The sequence below is a fragment of the Punica granatum genome, chromosome 1 (genome assembly GCF_007655135.1).
Source record: "Punica granatum isolate Tunisia-2019 chromosome 1, ASM765513v2, whole genome shotgun sequence".
In the NCBI taxonomy this organism is placed as follows: domain Eukaryota; kingdom Viridiplantae; phylum Streptophyta; class Magnoliopsida; order Myrtales; family Lythraceae; genus Punica; species Punica granatum.
The window spans coordinates 45,386,498-45,406,002 of NC_045127.1; the positions used below are offsets into that span (position 1 = coordinate 45,386,498).

Genomic DNA, 19,505 nt, shown 5'->3' on the forward strand with positions numbered 1-19,505 from the left:
TGACCAATTCATGATCGTATGCCAATAGGCAAGTCCAAATAGTTGACTTTTGTGGATGTATTGAACTCACCCACTCAAGCCAAACCTTGGGTGTTCTTAGCACCTTTCTTTTTCTTCCATTTGATTTTTCAGAGCCAGGTCTGAATAGAATTATAATTGTGCATAAAAGTCCTGACCACATCGGAATGTTGTGGATGTGCAATTATTCACTCTAGTTCGGTTTTGTGCATGGTCTGGCTTCTCGATCCTTGTTGAAGCTGCCTTAATTCAAATAACGACACTCAAAATGAACAAAACCTTGAAGGATCAGTTTTCTCCATCCAATCTTATAGTGATGGGCTTTTGGTTCTTTCTTTCTCCTTTTTTCAATTATAAGGAATGTTCATAGGCCTAAAATGATGTGGGGAACATAATGTAAAGAGGTAAGAAAGTATCACTTGTGAGAGTTGAACCCGAACACCTTTAATTTTGAGTCCAGAATGATCGAATTTACCAAGATCCTTTAGTTGGGTTTGTGGTTTTGAGAGTCATCCTGGCCGCAATCTACCCTTTCAAATCAAAGCACGAGGTCCCCAAGAATCTACTTCCATTGATATGACAATGAAGTGTGAGGACGAATTCACCACAATCACCTCACATCCCTGTTGAAGAGGAGATTATCCTAATCTTTGAGGAAAAGGGCTCTTTCAACTTCTTCCTGCAAAAATCTCCTTCGGGTTTACGGATATATCGGGTTCGGAAATCCATTTGCAGGCTGGCCTTTCAATCGCCTGGTCCAGTCTTATGTACTATCGGATGCTAGTACACTTTTCCATGAGCTTGCAATAAATGGCTCCAATCACAAGAGGTCTGCTTTTACGGTATGAAAATCGGACCATCACTTTAAATGATCACTGCTCTGCTTCGCCGAAAAGAACCCAACCTAGCACTGATTCGTCCCTGTCGGAAACTTCTTCGGCTATGGTGCCCTAAGTTCCAAGGAAGTGTAGAAGTTAAAGTGCAAGTATTGAAAATGAAATTCATCTTATCTTATCCATAAATTAAATTCACCCAAATACACACAAGCCGGCCGAGTTGTCATTGCAACAGTAGTCTTCATACATAGCCAAAAAACTCCTTATTCATTAGAAGTCACGCGTAGGAACAGTTAACTCTATACACGAAGTTGCCACGAGGAATTCCTCTTCCCGCTGGAGAGATACAGATACACGGTAGAGGCAAATAACCGGAGCTGTAGTGAATCTAGAGATAGTAGTACTTGGAACTAGAGTCGGAAGCTCTATAAGGCCATGTTTGGTATGATAGAATGGAAAAGGAGCTGCTCAGAATCGCCATACAAAGAGCGGTCTGTTTTATATGGCGAGTGATTCCGAACTGCAAACCTTCTTTCGTACCAAATGCGACGCAAAGATGTATCTTCCGTAGCTAACTTAGCTGCTGAACTTTTGCTCTGTCATGCTCGTTGAGGCCTGCAGTAATCCATCAAATCACATCCACTATCTCTCACATTTATCAACTCTTACACCAAATTTCAGCAAATAAATTCGGGTTCATAAGTAAACGGAAAAGAATAATAAAAAGTGCTATAGGAGCTCAACTTTATTCTCATGGGAACACAAGGGGAAGAAGAGGATGAATTTTCACGAGGTACTCACCCCGACAGTAGTTACAAAATTGCAGACAGCACATTTGACTGATCGAGCTCCATATTGGTACATCAAAAGCATCCTGCAGTTCCCGCAGTTCACATGCGCCACCTGATTTGCTGCATGGACACACATTCGTTCGACTTGTATATTAACGGCTCAATCCTCAAGGGTTGTGGATTAAGTTTGCCTTTGTATTCTACAAAAGCAGAGTTATGATCCTTCTGCAATATACTGTCTTTCCTATACCGTGTCCAGTTACCACTTTCAACAGATAAAATGTTCCGAAGGCTAGTCAGAAATATGGTAAAAACTTTGTCTCTGGAAACATACTTTTAAAAACAATTCTTAATAAGAAAGTGCCAAAGAACCAGAAATAGGCCTTATACTCCTTTGTCTTTTCAGTTGAAAAACACAAGATACAGATTGTTGGAGGTTACTGGAAAATGAGGCCGACAAACAGGTTTCCTATGTAGGTCTCATTTTCCATTTTCCTGAAGAAGGGAACTCAGAAATAACATGCAACCAAACCTTCGAGTGCTAGATTAACTGTGTGGCAGCACGAGCACTGCACGCTTGTTGCTCCACGTATATACATTAACAAGGTGTGGCAGCCTCCACAGACCAATTGGGCCATTTCTGTGCCTGTAATAGTGCATCGTAAATAATACGGGTAGCTCTGTCATTAAGGAGAATTACAAAAACTGAAACAAGCGAAAAACTAACAGTTCTACAGGAGAGGTACCAGGAGGTGGAACTGCAGTGACTGCATTGCATACAGCACAGCACACAGACGATGCTCCCACGGGATAAAGCAAGAGGTTTCGGCAGCCCGAGCAGACAAGCTGGCTCTGGGTACCTAAAACCATTTAAAGAATTACTTATCGAATTGCAAAAATAATTCATCGATAAATCCCGCGAATCTCGAGCAGAAAACATTCTCTCTATTTTGCTCTTCTGATGGATTCTTTTCTATTAAATTTCCATTTTGGTGACAGGAAGAGTTATGTTTGAAAGTGGATTTGTGGTAATTGAATAAAAAATGTCTCCCCTAACAATATCCTAAATTTTGAAAGTCGCATGGTCTTGGATCTGCTGAATAACTCGGACGACTCTAAACGACTCGAGATCCCATTATCCATCAGTTTCTCAAGATTCAAGAACTGGTAATGTCCTGAAACCTGTTGACCCTCATTCATTTTTAAAGAACCATCGATCCAAAGACGCTGGTCGGTGACAAATAGCAGATAATTGACCAAGTATTCAGAAAGTTACTATTTGCAGGGGGAGTATACGGTGCTGGAGGAGTCGGGTATGGAGCTAGAGGAACTGGCATTATCGTAAAAGCTTTCAGCAGATGAAAAGTCTTCCTTGGGCCTTTCAGAAACTCGTAGTCTCAGACCCAAAGCAAACAGCTCTTTCTCCCATCACCTTCATCTGTCGACTGGTACACAGTTCGAAGATATACAATTACTATAAGAAAGAACTAAGAAAAAACATGAATTGCTAGACAAGCTCAGAGCCGCAGTCAGTTATGGAAATGAGCAGGTTATCGAGCAAAGACCACCATTTCAATCAGGTTAGAATCAGAGGCTGCAGGAAGCGGCAGAAGCAATTGAATCCAGTTCAACCATTATGGCGTGGGGCAAGCACATACCTTTGCAGGTTGCAGATGAAGCTGGGGGGGGAGAGCAGACAGAGACAGAGAAAAAGAGAGGATATAAATGAACAAAACCAATAAAGGAGCAGTGAAAGAAAAATGGCGAATGTTAAAAGGGGACTGCTTGATGAATTATTAGTTCCTCATCAACCATCACAGAGTCATGCGTGCAACACCGTTTACCTCTGTCGCATTATCAGGTCGTGGGGCTCCGTTAGCTCCAACTCGATAAAGTGTCACGCTTTGGTTGGAAATTATACATGACGTATCTCGGTTAACAATCAAACAATAATTTTTCAGAATGCTGTCGTTTTCTACTTATGAAAAACATGTAATTAATTAAGGGATTCTCTTTCTTTCCATTTATCTTTCAAGGATACTCAATATGTTCTTCAGAATGCCGCCAATTTACACCTTATCTGATCACATAACAGTGCTTGATTTACGAGATTACATTTAGATAATGATCAGAAGTTAGCAATCAGATTTTCTTGCAGTGGGCATGTCAGGATCAAGATTTTGTCAGATATGATGGGTCCCATTCCTTCACCCTCCCCCTCTCTCTCTCTCTCATGCTTTCCAATTTGGTGGGCCATGGAAGCATGCCATAGGCCACAAGCTCCTCTGTCATGGGACATTAAAGGGTTCCCAAGCAGGCCACGTCACCCAAAGGGATAAATCAGAGACATTCATTTCTTAAACTTTCTGTTGGGCCGTCTGAAATCTGGATCAGTATATGCCCCTGTGGCCTTTCAAGCCGGTGGTCCTCTCCACCGCCCTTTGCTTTGGTAGCAACTTTTCACTAATTCGACTCCGGGCAATTATTGCGTGGTCTCATTAGCTCTGCAGTTAAAACACGGACTGTTATCTGCATAAACTCGATCAGTCGTACCCGTTAATTCTTGGAGGGCTCGCCCAGGATACGCACCGACAAAAAGTTGACGTCCCAGTGATGAAATGACACGAAAGCCTCAGAAGACCATATTATTGATGTAAGATAAGATTTACCCATCCGAGTCAATTTTTGTAGCCCGCCGTACAATGGAGAGGAGTGCTGTCAGTTTGCAGCGGCAGGGCCAATCAGCACTGGTTATGTTTGCCCAAGTACACAGCGCCAGTGACACACTCTGCCTTGCCTGTAAAGTTGAAACTTCCATTGGCATGTTGCGGGGAAGAAAGGAGTAAAACAATAGTCAAGTCACACAGGCCATCTATGTCGTGAGCAAAAGTAATGCATATTCTGTCTGATCAATCCTTGACACATGATAAACGGAGAGCATCAGTAGTTGTGAACCGGTTTTCGGCACAAGAAGCGTTACCCCAGATGAAAACTTCCCGAGATATAATCACAGTGAACGATCACGACTGTCCCTCTCAACCATTTCCAACCAACATTAAGTCGGGATCGCATCATAACGGAACTACGGCAGCAATACTTTACAAGACTTCAGGTTTATCTCCATTGGACTTTCTCAGAGATGTTTGCTCCTGTTCTAGCCGTGGTGCTGCTTTTATCCCTGTTTATAGTAGATTGGAGTCAGAACTAAATTCACTTAACCTCGAGGCTCAAACTTCCTTGACAGTTTGATGGTGGGAAGCCACTCAAAGATCTTGATCCCTGAAGGGCAGACATAATTTTCGTGATATCAAGGTACTGTCCTAGTCATATATATTATATACGGATTTGACCGTCCTTGCATATGGTTTTTGGCGCATGTTTTGGGCGGTACGAACAGGAGGATTCATCTCACATTATTCACAAATTGAAATTCCTGCACTCACATAGACGAGAAATAAGCAGAGTAACACAAAGAAAGCTGAACCAGTGAAAGTTCTGGTGGCTACGATGCCCATGTAGACGTACTTACAAATGTATGTGCTAAAGATTCGAACATATACGTATATTTGTACTGGTCTGAGATAGTGTGAGGCTGAAAATGATAGAATAAATTATTGAAAAAAAAAAAAACACATGCACATACATACATATATATATTATGCACAATATATGTGTATGAGAGAAGGACAAGGAGAAAATAATGAAAAGAGTCCAAGAATGGGCAGGTCCTTTGTTAGTTGGGAGAAGAAGACTACAAAGGAAACCATTACCAGGTCCATAGATAAGGATGCAAAGGGACCACACACTGTACTGTTCTCGGTGCATTTTCCGCATTTTAATTCAATTCCAATTGGATATTCCCCCTTCACTTCAAGAAGCTTTCGTGCTGTCTTGCCTAGACTCGACGTTTACAAGGGATCAGAAGCCAATTTAGATGAGATTTTTCTTGAGAAGTCCAAGAATTTCGTTTTTCCACATCACAAAGGAAAGGCCTGCAATAATAACCCCCCAGTTCATCACTGAAGGTACATTTGGACCAAAAGATTCGGAATAGTTTGCTCGATGCGGAAATGTGGTTTTATATTTCCAGGGCATGGAGCTCTGCAGAGAAAATACATTTATCATTTCGGAAAAAAAAATTGCAGGGATATGCATTATGTACAAAACCTCATGCTCTGACAGTTCTTAGCTCGGTCCCGAGATCAGATTTTCATGAACAACAATATCGCATTTTTTTTCTGATTTGCTCAGGCAGTGATAAATCCTGTAGCTCCAAACAACTTTTCAAGGTTTGAAGCAGAATTTGATTAGTTAGCCAGAGATCTCTTATAGAATTGCTCATTCAATGAGTATTTTCAATATAATGCCTTGCAAAGACTCGAATCTCCATGCTCTTTAACATGAGATTTTGAATCCACATGTCTACCATTTCATTACCAAGGCAGAAATATTTTACAATGGAAGTCGTCAAGACATTTAATCATATGCTGATTATGTAAAATTGCAGCTAGAGGCAGATTTCAAATTATCTGATTTAAACCAGTAGACAAAACAAATATATCTTATCTACTATATATTTTTCGCTTCCAAGAAGACAAGAGCGTGATAATAGCAAACATTAAGAGGGCAAAAGCAAAATGGCATCATTCACTTGATCAGTACACTAAAATGCCCTCATCCTCATTAATCAACTAGCTGAGATACATCTTTTCGGAAAAGTACAAGAAAAATTAATGCTTTTGGAGTTTACCTTAACCGCAATTTGGCGATAATGTATGCCGGAATCATTAAGACTCCGCCAAAAAGCGAACCCTCAAACCCTTCCAAGCGATGGGATAAGGTCTATATCTTTTAGAAGACAAAACCAATTAGTCTCAATCAGTAATCTCCATAAGACCAAAATTGATATTTGTAATTAAAGAAATTCATATTGATTCAAAACCATAATCTTCGCAATAATTACCCTCAAACAGCAATAGAATTGATATGTGCTCCAGTGAAATGTTATGCAGAAAACCTGTTCCAACAGAAAATGGAAATTGAATCCTCTTGTCCCAATAAATCAGTCACATTATCAGATGCAGACTTTACCTTATGCATATTAAATTCCAACCACATAAGGGTCGATTGTTTTTAGCTGAAGACATAAATGTGGATTCTTAATTTGAGGAAAATCTAGGTAGTTCTATACGGAAAGGAAACAACATGCATACATACAAGAGATTCGAACTGTCAGCCAAAACAACAAGAGGCTCGAAACCGCGTCTGGCCAAAGAAAGAGGCTCGAAACCAGACGCCCTACCATTGACAATGATTGGAGACAAGCAGAGCAGGAAGAATTTCTAGGAGCATCGATAGCCGTATTAGCAAAGAATCAACAAAACATCCTCTTAAAAACATCGCAGTAATCGACCATCGACGGGCTTTATGCAATTAAAGTACTGGTAATCTAGTCAAGTCTTACACAAGCCAACATGGATTCAGTAATTAATGCAACAAGCAGATTACTTCATTATAATGCAACAAGCAGATTACTTTATTATCTTTCTACGATGAAAAGCTAATCGGGTCATCGAGAAGAACAGGAACAGGAAAAGATAACCATCAAATGAAACACCAGATGAATGTTGGTACCTGAATCAGCAAACAAGAAACTCCCAGAAATCAAGCAGACAAGAATATTGAACTTTCAACCGAATTTCGGTTTATGAATAATGCCGGCAACTAAAAAGTTATTTCTTAATGGCAATGATTCTGCCGATGAATTTTGAGGTTGTCGGGCTAATTTCTTTTTCTTTTTTTCCCTCCCATTTTCTGGGCTTCTTGAACCGTAAACCGTAAACCCAACAAGCTAAGCTACGGACAGCATACTCGCCGGCGGGGAAATTCCCGCGAAGTAAAGTTATCAGCTTTCTGTTTTTGCCCCACAAAAAGTGATAATTTCATTATTCACCCCAGAACTATTTACTCAGATACCAACCATTCACCCTTAAAAATAACTTTATCCATTCTGACAAGTGGACCATCGGCATCGATCAAGTGATTAGGAGCATGTTCCGGCCGGCTGATGCCCTGCACCATGACATGACCTTCTAGTGCCCAATTAGTCGAGAAGTTGGAGTTGCCCGGCTTATTAACTTCTACTTCTAAGATAGCTACTTCTTGAAAGGTTGTTACTGGATTTTACCAAAAAAAATTCAGTAGCCTTGAAAATATATTATAAAATAAAAAATTATGACTTATATCTTGAAGAAAATAATACTATATATATATATATATATATATATACACACACGTAGTTATGGGAAAAAATATATGTCATAGCACGACTTTTACTTTTGTGTCAATTTTATCACAATCTTTTAAGATTACATTATATAGCACATCGTTTAGGGTGTAGTGTCAATCGTAGCATAACATTTTACTTTTGCGTCAATTTTATCACAACCTTTAAAATTATACTATGTAACACATCATTTAGGGTATAGTATTAATTATGGCATGACGTCAAATTTTCTGTGAAAATTAAACCGGCTGATGTGACCCACCCGTGTATGGGTAATGGGCCCAGACTCTTGCCACATTCGAAATAATCCATATTTTGACAAGTACGGTGCCCTTTTATCCACTCAACTTTCTCACCATCAATACCCGAATCCCATTCTCGCCTCTTCACACATCTCTTGCTTCACTGCAATCCTAAATTTATCTTTAGTTCAGCATTTTGTCATTTCTCCCCCTTCTTCACCTACAAGCTTGCTAGTATCTCTCTTCACACTTCTCCATCTTTTGTTCTTATAGAAGAAAATGAATTAAAATTTGCATTTCATTTAACAGGTATGAGCTTCCATTTTATTTCTAACAATTTTTCATCCATTGTTCACTGTATGAACTGCAATAAGTTTAATATATGATTTTATTCATTCTATTGATAGTGTGATTGTTTTTAGAAAGAGCAATTATGTATGTGAAGAGTTGCGAATGTGATTCGAGTATTGATGTGATGGAGTCAGGTGGGTAAAAGGGTACTAGACGGGTCAGAATATGGGTTGCTCCACATGTGGCAAGAGTTTGGGTTCACTATTCATCCACATGTGCCTCACATCAGCGTTCCGTTTAATTTTTATGGAAAATTTAACGTCGTGAAATAAATGTTGTGCTATATTACTAAAATGTTTGGTAATAAAATATGATTTTATTTATCTTAACTTTACTTTACTTTATTTTTCCCTCAATTCAACAATATAATCATTACTCTTTTATCTTTTTCTATAAATTCTCTCTTACTTTTTCTTATCTATTCTTTAAATTAATTTTTAATACTAAATTTTCTCGAATATTCAACATTTTTTCCTCAATTCAACAACACAATTATTACTTTATTATATTCTTTTTCAAATTTTTTCACATACTTTTCTCAACAACTTTTGTGTTTATCTCCTTACATCAAACTAAAACAAATTAAATCAAGCTTAACCTCGGTACCAAACACTACATAAAAATTTCTGATAAAATTGACACAAAAGTAAATGGTTATGCTATGACATATATTTTCCTCATATATTATATGTAATTCTTACTTAATAATTCATGCAATTATTGATGTCTTTCTAATGTTTTAGAAGCAAGGCATAACTCGTTAGTCTATACTAGCTTTTTTTACACAATAAAAAAAATGTATGCAATAGTTAAGAATGCCTTGAATCGTCTGTTCAAGAGTAGTTTTCCTTCGTACTTGTAAGCTAGTACCATTTTCTTTTTGATGACTTCATATAAGGGAAAGGGCATTAGAGAAAATAAATATCACTATATATTATGTGGTAGTTGTCAGCATCCCATTTTGGTCTATCGGTTTTCAGAAAACATATTATGTGGTAGTTAACACCAATTTATCATTTTTTAGAAAAATACTATACGGAACGGGACGTCTTTGGATTTCACGTGCAACGTCAATTTTCAAAACCCGAGACGAAAACTTGATGCAGGAAAATATTTCATCGCACAACATTGATTCATAAATTTTTCTGAACACAATGCCGGTCCTGGATTATATTTCCGACATCCAATTGAAAAGACAAGAATTTTATAATTTACGCACGTCAATTTCAAAAAAAATCATAATCAAAATCAAAATCAAATAAACGGATCAGCAAATCCAAATTTTTCAAAAAAAAAAAGTCAAAAGGATCAAGTGTCGTTCTTTCCCTCCATCCCCCGTCCTTCTCCTTTCCTTTTTCTTTTTCTTTTTTTCTTCTTTTCTTATTTCTTCTTCTTCCCTGGTCTGCTGCGTGCAGACTTGTGGCCCTCTTCTTTTTTTTCCTTTCTCCTGCAAGTGGCCAGCCGAGCTCTCTGCCACCCCTTGTCACACCATCTGACCCGTTCCTTACCTTCCCTACCTGCAACTTCTAAGCATCGAGCAACCCTATCCCGACTTTCTCCTCTTCTCCTTCCTCTATTGCGTTTGTGGCCTTTTGCTCCCCTATCTTTTCCCTCTTTTCTTTTTCTTCCTTCAGCTAGCCCTGCAACTCGCCCCCTCTCTTCCCGATAGGCAATTCGAATTGAGCCTTGACATGCTGACAGGGGCCAGCTTTTCCTCGCCTGCAACCTCCCCTGCAGTTGACCGGAAATCAGGACCACTCTCTTTCAGGAGCTCCTCTTTTCTCCTTCCCCGCACACTAAACCCCTGCAACCTGAGCCTACAAGCCTCCCAATAATGGCCTACAGCTCCCATGCATTCTGACCCTCTCTCTCTCTCTCTCTCTACACCCATGCACCCTCACACAACCCCTTACCCACCTGCCTCCCCTACATCTCCCATGCATTCTCCCAAGCTCACTCTACCCTCCCTCTCAGCTCAACTTTGTTGTGATCCACTGTAGCCCTCAGCTCATCCCCTATAACCCTAAAAACTCGCCAGCTGAATCACCGACTTGACTCCTCTACACACTCTCACACACCTTCAGCTCATCCTCACCACATAGAACCCTCGAACTCCTATTCTCCCTTCTTGAAACACCCCTCAGCTCGCCCAAACATTCTCTCCCTCAGCTCTGAACCTTTCGGACCACACAATTCCCATCCCCCTTAGCTCGCAACTCTCTCTTGAACACCCCTAGTTCCTCCTGGACTCCCGCTCGAACCCTCTTGACACCTCAGTCAACTCACGAACCACCTCCAGCAGACTGCCGGGAGTCTTCAGGAGCGGGGAGTCACCGTGCGCAACCACCGGAGTCACTCAGACTGCCTCTCTTCCTCTCTGTTTCATTTTTCTTTCTAACCGGGTCTGTTCGTGTTCTTCCGGGTCAACACAGGTAGCCGCCCATTGGGAGCCATCCTCGAGCATCTCCAGGAGCCTTTGGAGAGTCTAGAGCCCCCCACCCTACTTGGAGAAACAACTCGAGCCGTCCGAGCTAGCCAGCTCTCCTCCCAGACGCGTTCTTCTCCATTCGGGTCTACCAAACCCGACCGGGTGCCCGACTTGCTCCACAGACCCGACTTCCGGATTTTCTCCTCGGAGCTAGGTAAATCCCGACTTAGTAGCATGCTTAGAGCCTAATTTTCGTATGTTGATGTTTGCTTGGATGATAATAATGTGGAATGAACGTTTGCGAATCGTGCCGATGAACAGGATTACTCCGAACCCGGTTTTACAAACTTTTCATTCTGTTCCAGTTCAGTCCCTGCGACTCTTCCCAATTTTCCGGATCAGTCCCGAACTTTCAAATCTGTTTCAATCGAGTCCTGGGCCATTTTCAACACTTTCAGTTCAGCCACTGAACTTTTCAGGCGATTCAAGTCAGCCTAGAGAACTTTCCTAACTGTTTCAGTTCAGTCCCTGCCGCTATTTTTATTTTTTTTCAATCAGTCCCGAACTTTCAAATCTGTTTCAATCAAGTCCCGGGCCATTTTCAAGACTTCCAGTTCAGCCACTGAACTTTCCAGACTATTCAGATCAGTCCAGGGAACTTTTTAATCTGTTTCAGTCCAGTCCCAGCAACATTTTGCACTTTTTCAGATCAGTCCTAAACTTTCAGGTCTGTTTTGATTAAGTCCCGGGTCATTTTCAGTATTTTCTGTTCAGCCATTGACTTAATTGATAAATACAGATTGGTCCTTAGTCAAATTTGATATTTTCAAAGCAATCCCTGACTTTTTGAGCTGTTCCAAATCAGTCCCTTTTGGCCTAATTTTCAAATCAGCCCCAACTCTTTGAAATTATTTCAATTCGGTCCTTGGGCAATTTTTAAGGGAAAAAAAAGAGAGAAAAGTAAAATAATAAGAGTTCTGACCCGTCATATGTGAGTCCCCGACCGATAATATGCATGTTCTTTTAATATGTATTTGTCTTGCTTATTGTGCGTACGTGGCATGGTTATGTGTGTTTATTTTTCTCCGCTTCCATGAGTCGGCGCCGTTTTATCGATCCCGTTAATATTATGTTTGTGTATGTTTACATGCTTGCGTGTGTTTCTTGTGATTATGGCGGCGCCGGCTTTGTAAGATATGTGTTATAATTGTGATTAATATGTGATTACAACTGTATTTTTTTATTTGACATTGATAGGATGATAAATCATAAGTTAAACGTATTAGTTTTAATTAATGTGCATGGATTTGGGTATCAGTGACTATCTCGGGTCCACGAGGGCCCAAGAGTATATCGGCCATCATTGACCGGGCATTCTTGGCCTTCGGGGACTCGTCTTGGTCTTCGTATCACAACATTTTATCTTAACTAAAATGTTTGGTAATAAAATATGATTTTATTTATCTTAACTTTACTTTACTTTATTTTTCCCTCAATTCAACAATATAATCATTACTCTTTTATCTTTTTCTATAAATTCTCTCTTACTTTTTCTTATCTATTCTTTAAATTAATTTTTAATACTAAATTTTCTCGAATATTCAACATTTTTTCCTCAATTCAACAACACAATTATTACTTTATTATATTCTTTTTCAAATTTTTTCACATACTTTTCTCAACAACTTTTGTGTTTATCTCCTTACATCAAACTAAAACAAATTAAATCAAGCTTAACCTCGGTACCAAACACTACATAAAAATTTCTGATAAAATTGACACAAAAGTAAATGGTTATGCTATGACATATATTTTCCTCATATATTATATGTAATTCTTACTTAATAATTCATGCAATTATTGATGTCTTTCTAATGTTTTAGAAGCAAGGCATAACTCGTTAGTCTATACTAGCTTTTTTTACACAATAAAAAAAATGTATGCAATAGTTAAGAATGCCTTGAATCGTCTGTTCAAGAGTAGTTTTCCTTCGTACTTGTAAGCTAGTACCATTTTCTTTTTGATGACTTCATATAAGGGAAAGGGCATTAGAGAAAATAAATATCACTATATATTATGTGGTAGTTGTCAGCATCCCATTTTGGTCTATCGGTTTTCAGAAAACATATTATGTGGTAGTTAACACCAATTTATCATTTTTTAGAAAAATACTATACGGAACGGGACGTCTTTGGATTTCACGTGCAACGTCAATTTTCAAAACCCGAGACGAAAACTTGATGCAGGAAAATATTTCATCGCACAACATTGATTCATAAATTTTTCTGAACACAATGCCGGTCCTGGATTATATTTCCGACATCCAATTGAAAAGACAAGAATTTTATAATTTACGCACGTCAATTTCAAAAAAAATCATAATCAAAATCAAAATCAAATAAACGGATCAGCAAATCCAAATTTTTCAAAAAAAAAAAGTCAAAAGGATCAAGTGTCGTTCTTTCCCTCCATCCCCCGTCCTTCTCCTTTCCTTTTTCTTTTTCTTTTTTTCTTCTTTTCTTATTTCTTCTTCTTCCCTGGTCTGCTGCGTGCAGACTTGTGGCCCTCTTCTTTTTTTTCCTTTCTCCTGCAAGTGGCCAGCCGAGCTCTCTGCCACCCCTTGTCACACCATCTGACCCGTTCCTTACCTTCCCTACCTGCAACTTCTAAGCATCGAGCAACCCTATCCCGACTTTCTCCTCTTCTCCTTCCTCTATTGCGTTTGTGGCCTTTTGCTCCCCTATCTTTTCCCTCTTTTCTTTTTCTTCCTTCAGCTAGCCCTGCAACTCGCCCCCTCTCTTCCCGATAGGCAATTCGAATTGAGCCTTGACATGCTGACAGGGGCCAGCTTTTCCTCGCCTGCAACCTCCCCTGCAGTTGACCGGAAATCAGGACCACTCTCTTTCAGGAGCTCCTCTTTTCTCCTTCCCCGCACACTAAACCCCTGCAACCTGAGCCTACAAGCCTCCCAATAATGGCCTACAGCTCCCATGCATTCTGACCCTCTCTCTCTCTCTCTCTCTACACCCATGCACCCTCACACAACCCCTTACCCACCTGCCTCCCCTACATCTCCCATGCATTCTCCCAAGCTCACTCTACCCTCCCTCTCAGCTCAACTTTGTTGTGATCCACTGTAGCCCTCAGCTCATCCCCTATAACCCTAAAAACTCGCCAGCTGAATCACCGACTTGACTCCTCTACACACTCTCACACACCTTCAGCTCATCCTCACCACATAGAACCCTCGAACTCCTATTCTCCCTTCTTGAAACACCCCTCAGCTCGCCCAAACATTCTCTCCCTCAGCTCTGAACCTTTCGGACCACACAATTCCCATCCCCCTTAGCTCGCAACTCTCTCTTGAACACCCCTAGTTCCTCCTGGACTCCCGCTCGAACCCTCTTGACACCTCAGTCAACTCACGAACCACCTCCAGCAGACTGCCGGGAGTCTTCAGGAGCGGGGAGTCACCGTGCGCAACCACCGGAGTCACTCAGACTGCCTCTCTTCCTCTCTGTTTCATTTTTCTTTCTAACCGGGTCTGTTCGTGTTCTTCCGGGTCAACACAGGTAGCCGCCCATTGGGAGCCATCCTCGAGCATCTCCAGGAGCCTTTGGAGAGTCTAGAGCCCCCCACCCTACTTGGAGAAACAACTCGAGCCGTCCGAGCTAGCCAGCTCTCCTCCCAGACGCGTTCTTCTCCATTCGGGTCTACCAAACCCGACCGGGTGCCCGACTTGCTCCACAGACCCGACTTCCGGATTTTCTCCTCGGAGCTAGGTAAATCCCGACTTAGTAGCATGCTTAGAGCCTAATTTTCGTATGTTGATGTTTGCTTGGATGATAATAATGTGGAATGAACGTTTGCGAATCGTGCCGATGAACAGGATTACTCCGAACCCGGTTTTACAAACTTTTCATTCTGTTCCAGTTCAGTCCCTGCGACTCTTCCCAATTTTCCGGATCAGTCCCGAACTTTCAAATCTGTTTCAATCGAGTCCTGGGCCATTTTCAACACTTTCAGTTCAGCCACTGAACTTTTCAGGCGATTCAAGTCAGCCTAGAGAACTTTCCTAACTGTTTCGGTTCAGTCCCTGCCGCTATTTTTATTTTTTTTCAATCAGTCCCGAACTTTCAAATCTGTTTCAATCAAGTCCCGGGCCATTTTCAAGACTTCCAGTTCAGCCACTGAACTTTCCAGACTATTCAGATCAGTCCAGGGAACTTTTTAATCTGTTTCAGTCCAGTCCCAGCAACATTTTGCACTTTTTCAGATCAGTCCTAAACTTTCAGGTCTGTTTTGATTAAGTCCCGGGTCATTTTCAGTATTTTCTGTTCAGCCATTGACTTAATTGATAAATACAGATTGGTCCTTAGTCAAATTTGATATTTTCAAAGCAATCCCTGACTTTTTGAGCTGTTCCAAATCAGTCCCTTTTGGCCTAATTTTCAAATCAGCCCCAACTCTTTGAAATTATTTCAATTCGGTCCTTGGGCAATTTTTAAGGGAAAAAAAAGAGAGAAAAGTAAAATAATAAGAGTTCTGACCCGTCATATGTGAGTCCCCGACCGATAATATGCATGTTCTTTTAATATGTATTTGTCTTGCTTATTGTGCGTACGTGGCATGGTTATGTGTGTTTATTTTTCTCCGCTTCCATGAGTCGGCGCCGTTTTATCGATCCCGTTAATATTATGTTTGTGTATGTTTACATGCTTGCGTGTGTTTCTTGTGATTATGGCGGCGCCGGCTTTGTAAGATATGTGTTATAATTGTGATTAATATGTGATTACAACTGTATTTTTTTATTTGACATTGATAGGATGATAAATCATAAGTTAAACGTATTAGTTTTAATTAATGTGCATGGATTTGGGTATCAGTGACTATCTCGGGTCCACGAGGGCCCAAGAGTATATCGGCCATCATTGACCGGGCATTCTTGGCCTTCGGGGACTCGTCTTGGTCTTCGTATCACAACATTTTATCTTAACTAAAATGTTTGGTAATAAAATATGATTTTATTTATCTTAACTTTACTTTACTTTATTTTTCCCTCAATTCAACAATATAATCATTACTCTTTTATCTTTTTCTATAAATTCTCTCTTACTTTTTCTTATCTATTCTTTAAATTAATTTTTAATACTAAATTTTCTCGAATATTCAACATTTTTTCCTCAATTCAACAACACAATTATTACTTTATTATATTCTTTTTCAAATTTTTTCACATACTTTTCTCAACAACTTTTGTGTTTATCTCCTTACATCAAACTAAAACAAATTAAATCAAGCTTAACCTCGGTACCAAACACTACATAAAAATTTCTGATAAAATTGACACAAAAGTAAATGGTTATGCTATGACATATATTTTCCTCATATATTATATGTAATTCTTACTTAATAATTCATGCAATTATTGATGTCTTTCTAATGTTTTAGAAGCAAGGCATAACTCGTTAGTCTATACTAGCTTTTTTTACACAATAAAAAAAATGTATGCAATAGTTAAGAATGCCTTGAATCGTCTGTTCAAGAGTAGTTTTCCTTCGTACTTGTAAGCTAGTACCATTTTCTTTTTGATGACTTCATATAAGGGAAAGGGCATTAGAGAAAATAAATATCACTATATATTATGTGGTAGTTGTCAGCATCCCATTTTGGTCTATCGGTTTTCAGAAAACATATTATGTGGTAGTTAACACCAATTTATCATTTTTTAGAAAAATACTATACGGAACGGGACGTCTTTGGATTTCACGTGCAACGTCAATTTTCAAAACCCGAGACGAAAACTTGATGCAGGAAAATATTTCATCGCACAACATTGATTCATAAATTTTTCTGAACACAATGCCGGTCCTGGATTATATTTCCGACATCCAATTGAAAAGACAAGAATTTTATAATTTACGCACGTCAATTTCAAAAAAAATCATAATCAAAATCAAAATCAAATAAACGGATCAGCAAATCCAAATTTTTCAAAAAAAAAAAGTCAAAAGGATCAAGTGTCGTTCTTTCCCTCCATCCCCCGTCCTTCTCCTTTCCTTTTTCTTTTTCTTTTTTTCTTCTTTTCTTATTTCTTCTTCTTCCCTGGTCTGCTGCGTGCAGACTTGTGGCCCTCTTCTTTTTTTTCCTTTCTCCTGCAAGTGGCCAGCCGAGCTCTCTGCCACCCCTTGTCACACCATCTGACCCGTTCCTTACCTTCCCTACCTGCAACTTCTAAGCATCGAGCAACCCTATCCCGACTTTCTCCTCTTCTCCTTCCTCTATTGCGTTTGTGGCCTTTTGCTCCCCTATCTTTTCCCTCTTTTCTTTTTCTTCCTTCAGCTAGCCCTGCAACTCGCCCCCTCTCTTCCCGATAGGCAATTCGAATTGAGCCTTGACATGCTGACAGGGGCCAGCTTTTCCTCGCCTGCAACCTCCCCTGCAGTTGACCGGAAATCAGGACCACTCTCTTTCAGGAGCTCCTCTTTTCTCCTTCCCCGCACACTAAACCCCTGCAACCTGAGCCTACAAGCCTCCCAATAATGGCCTACAGCTCCCATGCATTCTGACCCCCTCTCTCTCTCTCTCTCTCTACACCCATGCACCCTCACACAACCCCTTACCCACCTGCCTCCCCTACATCTCCCATGCATTCTCCCAAGCTCACTCTACCCTCCCTCTCAGCTCAACTTTGTTGTGATCCACTGTAGCCCTCAGCTCATCCCCTATAACCCTAAAAACTCGCCAGCTGAATCACCGACTTGACTCCTCTACACACTCTCACACACCTTCAGCTCATCCTCACCACATAGAACCCTCGAACTCCTATTCTCCCTTCTTGAAACACCCCTCAGCTCGCCCAAACATTCTCTCCCTCAGCTCTGAACCTTTCGGACCACACAATTCCCATCCCCCTTAGCTCGCAACTCTCTCTTGAACACCCCTAGTTCCTCCTGGACTCCCGCTCGAACCCTCTTGACACCTCAGTCAACTCACGAACCACCTCCAGCAGACTGCCGGGAGTCTTCAGGAGCGGGGAGTCACCGTGCGCAACCACCGGAGTCACTCAGACTGCCTCTCTTCCTCTCTGTTTCATTTTTCTTTCTAACCGGGTCTGTTCGTGTTCTTCCGGGTCAACACAGGTAGCCGCCCATTGGGAGCCATCCTCGAGCATCTCCAGGAGCCTTTGGAGAGTCTAGAGCCCCCCACCCTACTTGGAGAAACAACTCGAGCCGTCCGAGCTAGCCAGCTCTCCTCCCAGACGCGTTCTTCTCCATTCGGGTCTACCAAACCCGACCGGGTGCCCGACTTGCTCCACAGACCCGACTTCCGGATTTTCTCCTCGGAGCTAGGTAAATCCCGACTTAGTAGCATGCTTAGAGCCTAATTTTCGTATGTTGATGTTTGCTTGGATGATAATAATGTGGAATGAACGTTTGCGAATCGTGCCGATGAACAGGATTACTCCGAACCCGGTTTTACAAACTTTTCATTCTGTTCCAGTTCAGTCCCTGCGACTCTTCCCAATTTTCCGGATCAGTCCCGAACTTTCAAATCTGTTTCAATCGAGTCCTGGGCCATTTTCAACACTTTCAGTTCAGCCACTGAACTTTTCAGGCGATTCAAGTCAGCCTAGAGAACTTTCCTAACTGTTTCGGTTCAGTCCCTGCCGCTATTTTTATTTTTTTTCAATCAGTCCCGAACTTTCAAATCTGTTTCAATCAAGTCCCGGGCCATTTTCAAGACTTCCAGTTCAGCCACTGAACTTTCCAGACTATTCAGATCAGTCCAGGGAACTTTTTAATCTGTTTCAGTCCAGTCCCAGCAACATTTTGCACTTTTTCAGATCAGTCCTAAACTTTCAGGTCTGTTTTGATTAAGTCCCGGGTCATTTTCAGTATTTTCTGTTCAGCCATTGACTTAATTGATAAATACAGATTGGTCCTTAGTCAAATTTGATATTTTCAAAGCAATCCCTGACTTTTTGAGCTGTTCCAAATCAGTCCCTTTTGGCCTAATTTTCAAATCAGCCCCAACTCTTTGAAATTATTTCAATTCGGTCCTTGGGCAATTTTTAAGGGAAAAAAAAGAGAGAAAAGTAAAATAATAAGAGTTCTGACCCGTCATATGTGAGTCCCCGACCGATAATATGCATGTTCTTTTAATATGTATTTGTCTTGCTTATTGTGCGTACGTGGCATGGTTATGTGTGTTTATTTTTCTCCGCTTCCATGAGTCGGCGCCGTTTTATCGATCCCGTTAATATTATGTTTGTGTATGTTTACATGCTTGCGTGTGTTTCTTGTGATTATGGCGGCGCCGGCTTTGTAAGATATGTGTTATAATTGTGATTAATATGTGATTACAACTGTATTTTTTTATTTGACATTGATAGGATGATAAATCATAAGTTAAACGTATTAGTTTTAATTAATGTGCATGGATTTGGGTATCAGTGACTATCTCGGGTCCACGAGGGCCCAAGAGTATATCGGCCATCATTGACCGGGCATTCTTGGCCTTCGGGGACTCGTCTTGGTCTTCGTATCACAA

At 40.6% G+C, this 19,505-nt stretch overlaps 1 protein-coding gene across 1 annotated transcript; it reads right to left on the bottom strand.

Moving 5' to 3' along the window:
* Window positions 1-1,055: 1,055 nt before the first annotated feature.
* Window positions 1,056-3,605, bottom strand: LOC116210579 (protein LOL1). Its single transcript, XM_031544524.1, has 7 exons — window positions 3,490-3,605; window positions 3,304-3,324; window positions 2,922-3,090; window positions 2,392-2,505; window positions 2,178-2,291; window positions 1,656-1,765; window positions 1,056-1,469 (listed from the first exon to the last, which is right to left on the bottom strand). Exons 3-7 carry the CDS (start codon window positions 2,980-2,982, stop codon window positions 1,431-1,433), a joined length of 438 nt encoding a protein of 145 aa, XP_031400384.1. The 5' UTR covers window positions 2,983-3,090; window positions 3,304-3,324; window positions 3,490-3,605; the 3' UTR covers window positions 1,056-1,430.
* Window positions 3,606-19,505: the final 15,900 nt, after the last annotated feature.

Bases quoted from the DNA above. Each gene is read 5' to 3' on its own strand.
- LOC116210579 (XM_031544524.1), bottom strand. From the start codon at position 2,982: ATGCCAGTTCCTCTAGCTCCATACCCGACTCCTCCAGCACCGTATACT. The intron at 2,506-2,921 runs GTAACTTTCTGA...AAATGGTTTTAG, and splicing joins GTATACTCCCCCTGCAAATA to GTACCCAGAGCCAGCTTGTC. The intron at 2,292-2,391 runs GTACCTCTCCTG...GCACTATTACAG, and splicing joins CACTGCAGTTCCACCTCCTG to GCACAGAAATGGCCCAATTG.